The sequence below is a fragment of the Oryza sativa genome, chromosome 8 (assembly GCF_034140825.1).
Source record: "Oryza sativa Japonica Group chromosome 8, ASM3414082v1".
Lineage (NCBI taxonomy): Eukaryota > Viridiplantae > Streptophyta > Magnoliopsida > Poales > Poaceae > Oryza > Oryza sativa.
Window position 1 is genome coordinate 2,353,893 of NC_089042.1, and position 5,772 is coordinate 2,359,664.

The 5,772-nt window shown below is 42.6% G+C and overlaps 1 protein-coding gene across 1 annotated transcript; it reads right to left on the bottom strand.

Moving 5' to 3' along the window:
* Positions 1-2,426: 2,426 nt before the first annotated feature.
* On the bottom strand, positions 2,427-3,249 carry LOC9271298 (uncharacterized). The gene has a single exon (XM_015794165.2). The coding sequence runs from the start codon at positions 3,157-3,159 to the stop codon at positions 2,593-2,595; it is 567 nt and encodes a 188-aa protein (XP_015649651.1). The 5' UTR covers positions 3,160-3,249; the 3' UTR covers positions 2,427-2,592.
* Between the last annotated feature and the right edge of the window lie 2,523 nt (positions 3,250-5,772).

The following is a 5,772-nucleotide window of genomic DNA, read 5'->3' on the forward strand; positions in this document are numbered from 1 at the left end:
TGCAATTTACTCTTTTTATTTCCTCTCTTTAGCTAAAACAAAACCCATGATACATTTATTATGAAAAAAAATAAATGAAAAACAAAATTGTGCAGCTTACAGTTAGCAAGCTAATTAATATTCGCTGGATGCTTCAGCATAATACCAGTGAGCCGGAGAGCGAGCATGCTCCGGTCCCGGTCACCTACCACCGTCCTGTACCACGCCGAGTTCACGCCGAACACCTGCAGCAGCGCGATGGCGCAGTCGTCGACGGCGACGACGGCCGCCGGAACGTCCCTGACGAGCTCCGCCAGCTCGCAGCCGTTCAGGTGGCCCGCCGCGGCGCCCATCTGCTGCTGCGCGCGCGTCGCGGTACTTGTGCACGCAGGCCTGCGCCGCCGCCCTCGCCGCGCCCGGCGCCGACGGGTCCGTCGCCAGCGGCCAGAGGTAGCTACCCACGGTGGCCTCGTACGACCTCGCCGCGGCGTTCACGGCGGCGAGCACGAACACGGTCACCTCCTGCTCCGGCGCCGTCGCGGTGCCCCCCTCGTCGGCGCATATCTGGGATATGGTTCGCCCCGTGCTCGCCCTCTGGCACACCGCCGCCGCCGACATCGACGGCACGTCCCAGTCGCTGCAGGCGTCGGCTACTCCGCCGCCGCCGGCGAGAAGGAGGAGCAAGGTGGCGGTCGCTGACATGGAGAGCACTGCAAAGACGGCGGCGGGTTTCTCCATGGCTTAAAATTTCTTCTTCGATCGAAGTGGAAATCGCGTCGACGTTTATAGTTAAGCTGCGTCAGAAATTATTTTTTTCCTAGGATATCTGCATTTATTAGTGGATTTGTTTGTGTATCTCCATTTATTGAAATGAATCTTGCATTTAAGGATGCAATTTAATTATAAAATGGTGAATAGCCAATATGACCCCTGAAGTTTTCTGCTGAGTCAGTTTACTAGTTTAGTCCCTAATATTTTAAATAGTTCAAACGGGTTCTCAAAATTTATCATTTGGCTTACCATTGTCCTGTTACCCACCAAAAATATCATGTGGAGTTGCCATGGCATTTTTGCACGCAAGAGAATCAGTTGAATAACCATTCAACCCTTACATATACCCTAAATAATAATATTTTTCTCTTTTCTATGGTATATATGTATGGGTGATCGTAGAATGGTAACTTAATCGCTGCCCTTGCACATGCGAGGATGACGTGGTATTTTCGGTGAGCTATGTTAAGCTAGATGATAATTTTTAAAGATTTGTACGGACAATTTAAAACTTTAGAGACTAACCTATTTATGATTGAAACTTAAGGGACTGTATTGGCTATTCACCCATATAAATCATGGTATTAGTTTGAGCCGATTAAGTTGGAAGATATCCTTGAGATGGAATCTTGTCAGAGTTTTTTTACACTTCTGAGATTTGTTTTAAGTAAATTCACTTTGGATCATCTTTTATTATCGATGTTTCATTTTGGATCACCCTTTAAACATTGTTTTCATATCGTACCGGGTAATATTACATTTGTTGTACTTTGGACCACCTCAACTCCCTTGTCAAGAATTTGAATGATCTCAAGTACGCCGCCTTTTACACGTTAATGGATTCTCACAGCTATATATAGACTATTTATTTGACATATGACAAATTAGATGTTTTTTAAAGATAATATGACAAGTTGGATGTAGATGGATAAAAGAGTTAAGTGCGGTGCAAAGTATCACAAAGGTAAATTTTCCTAGTTCAAAAGTGAAAATATTGGTTAAAAGGTGACCCAAAACGAAACATCGGTAATAAAAGGTTACCCAAAGTGAAATTTACTATTTTTCAAATATCAATTGAGAATAAATTTTATCTCAAATTCGTTGAACTTTAAAGATATCTCATCACGATTTTTCCACAAAATGGAATAGTGAACCATTTTTCTGGTGCGTTTTGAGAATTAGGTAGAGGTGTTAATGAGGAGATATATTGGGAGCAATAATACTTGTGAGAGGTAGTATACTGTTGCATTTTTGTGGTGCATTTCTAGCACTCGTGCGCCGAATAGGAATCCTGGAAAATCAGTGAATCTCCCGTTGGTTCACTAGAGATAGTATGTTTTATTCGCTTCATTTATATGATTATGAATAATCTGTCTGTCTACAACAATATAATGTTCATGTCAATTCTCAATTGTAGAGATAGTACATAAATATGGCTCGCATTAAGCTGATGAAATCGAAGCATACTAGTTCAGTGATTTCTACGCTTGGAATTATTTAAATTGAGTAAAAAATATTGAAATTGAGACTCCAAGGGAGAAAATGTCATGTGTAATTGGAAATGACTGCTTTCCAATTATAAAAAATCATTTGAATCATGGGGCATACTTTCAGCCAACCATTGACTTAAAGATGGGAATTGAAGCAATTCAAAATTCAAAATTTGACTGATGAGGTGACTGAAAGAAAATCTTTCCCTATACAAACAAGAAATGAGATTATTACATTTGAGATAATGAAAAACCATCGTTGTGACATGTGAGTCAGATCACTGGATAATATTAATTCATTTGATATTTGACTTTAGCCACACATTGGTTTAATTAAGCAATTTTGTTATCATCATATCCCCAAGAGTTTCCCCAGGAAGAGAGCCATCCCGGCCTTGTTCCGGTCGACGAGCACCATGGCGTACAGCGGCGACGCCGGCAGCTTGAGCACGCGGTCCCTGCAGTTCTCGACGTCGATGAGCCCGTTCAAATAGTCGCCGGCGAGGCCGTCGAAGCTGCAGCCGTCGAGCTTGTCCACGACGCTGCCCATGGCGTGCAGCGCCGTCGAGTAGTCCACCGCGCACTCCATGTACGCGTCCCTCTCGTCGCCGGGGAGAGACCTGTTGTTCCTGACCTCGTCGATGGCGGCGCCCATGGTGGCCTCCGCCGACGCCGCCGCGCCGTGCGCCGCCGCGAGCGCGTAGACGGTCACGTCGTGGTCGCTCAACGGGTCCGCCACGCCGGCGAGCGCGTCCCTGCACGTGTCGTACATCGCCTGCGTGCCGCTCACGTTGCGGCACGCCGACTCCACCGTCATCGTCGGCGCGCCGGGGCACGTCTTCTCGTCATCTCCGGCGACGCCGGCGACGGCGAGGGAGACGGCGACGAGTAGCCTGAGAGGAAGGGGAATAGTGTTCATGGTGTTCACGACGAAGTACTCCTAGAGAAATATACTGAAAAGAAGAAGAAATGGTGTACTGAATAAACTTGGATTTTTTTTCCAACTCTATTTAAGGTGTCCACAGCAATACACCTCATTAGAGAAGATAATAAATACATAAAATATATGTATTAATTACTTCGTCCATTTATGAATAATATATCTGTGTAGAGAGTGAATTAATAAATTTGGCAACCAATTAATGTGAAAATCGAATCATCATAATGGTTACAGAAGAGTCCAGTACTGATTTCTACTTTTGAAATTATTCAAATTGAGAAAATATCCAAATGGCATATATAGCTGGGAAACATGTCATGTGTATTATCTCTGCTATTACTAATTTCCCATTTTGAATTATATAAATTACTACTTCCTCCATTTCATATTATAAGACTTTCTAGTATTGCCCACATTCATATGTATATATATGTATGTATGTATATGTATATATGTATATATATGTATGTATGTATATGTATATGTATATATATGTATATGTATATGTATATATGTATATGTATATATGTATGTGTATATGTATATATGTATATATGTATATATGTATATGTATATATGTATGTGTATATATGTATATGTATATATATATATATATATATATATATATATATATATATATATATATATATATATACATATATATATATATATATATATATATATATATATGTATATTATATATGTGGGTAATGCTAGAAAGTCTTATAACCTGAAACGGAGGTAGTAATTGGGAATGCCCGTGAGCGTGTCCTTGTACATGTCGTAGATCGCTCGTGTGCCGCTCACCTTGTGGCACGCCGATTCCATGGTCATGGATGGCGTGTTGGGGCACGTCTTCTCAACTACGATGACGCCGGTAACGGTGAGGGAGACGGCGCCAACAAAAAGAAAGAAAGGGCTCCTCTGACTTAAACTAAGAGGACATGGGTCCCTAATAGGTAGAGCTCACTCCACGGACTTACAAGTCAGCGACACATGTCCCTCTCACTTAAGTAAGAGGACCCTCATCCCAACGAAGAGGGGTGGCGAATGGTGTTCATGGTGATCTCCGGTAGTCTGGTCTCGATGAACTCTTATATATATAATAATATATTGAACGCGGATGCTCTTGGGCTTCCTGCTTTTGGCTGGCCCACTGGTTAAAGCTTCGTTTCTTCTTGAGCAGTTGAGCCCAAGGGAATGTGTGGTTCTCTACACAGATTCGCGCCATCCCTAGAGCTCGAGAAACATGTAACGTGGCGCGAGGCTGCCTACTGTCGCCGTGTGGGGAACCAGACATTGTTTTAAGTCAGATCACATTCACTGGACAACATTCATTTGATGTTTGTGACAGTCATGCAGTTCTCAGAATTTTAACTTCTTTCTTTAAACTTTCAACTTTTCTATCACATCAAACTTTTCTACACACACAAACTTCTAACTTTTCCGTTACATCGTTCTAATTTCTTTAAACTCAATTTTATAGTAGAACTAAACACACCCTCAATCACATACATATTACTCCCTCCATTCCCAATTGATTATCATATAATCCTTTTAAGGTTATTCTCCATCATATATATTAATATTCATACCATAAATCTATTCAATATCTTTGTATAGGAGTAAATGGACATCGACAGGGGTGCCGAAGCTAGAGTGAGATGGAGGGGGTGTTACTTGTTTAATTTACGCTGCTTTATATCAAGTTTAAACTAATACGGGTGTCTAAATTTATATTGAGGGGGTGCATACATAGTGAAAATATGTCAGATATAGCTACATTTTTTTCTTGACCGGGTTCTTGGGCACCCCATCAATACTCTAGCTCCGCCCGTGGACATTGATGTATGCATCTATACTCACAACCCTATACAACCATCATGCAACGTTATTTGGCTAGAAAATAATGAAAATGGTGTGTGTATCGAGTTTGTTATCAGAGTAATTATAGTAATTGTAGGTTGAGAGATGTCACGCCCCGAACTAGTCCCGACCGAAACTAGCCCGTGACGCTCCAAATTAACCTGTTAATCGATACCAGTCCCAGGAAACAGTGCTGGTATCACAGGGAGACAGAGTATCACAGCAACAGAGGTCTCTTTATTATAGAGTAGAAGTACAGTCATGTTGGGCTGCGGACAGATCCCGAGCTCACAACTGCATTACAAAAGGAAAGCGGAAGCCAGGACTTGGACCAATCATCACAGGCGCGACTTGGGAACTAGGCCGAAACCCTAAAACTCATCGTAGCCGACTTGCTCCTGGAAGAACTCCTCGTCAGCAGGATCCACTTCATCTTCTTCAGCAACTGGGGGGGGATTATTTATATAGAGCAAGGGTGAGTACGGGAGTACTCAGCAAGCCAGGGGAAATAAGTGTTTAATGCAGGCTTCAGGGAAAGGCTGTTGTTTCCGTAATTGATTTTGTTTGAACTCTTTTCTAAAAAGTCTAAGTGAGTGCTTCTCAAACGACACGGATGGGACAGTGCGTCTCGTCCGGTCGGAGTATGTGCAATGTATCAGTCTTTAGATCTTGAAACAGGGTTGGTACCCGGCCAACAGCTTTTCAAACGGCCACCCGGGCCAACAA

Bases quoted from the DNA above. Each gene is read 5' to 3' on its own strand.
- LOC9271298 (XM_015794165.2), bottom strand. From the start codon at position 3,159: ATGAACACTATTCCCCTTCCTCTCAGGCTACTCGTCGCCGTCTCCCTC.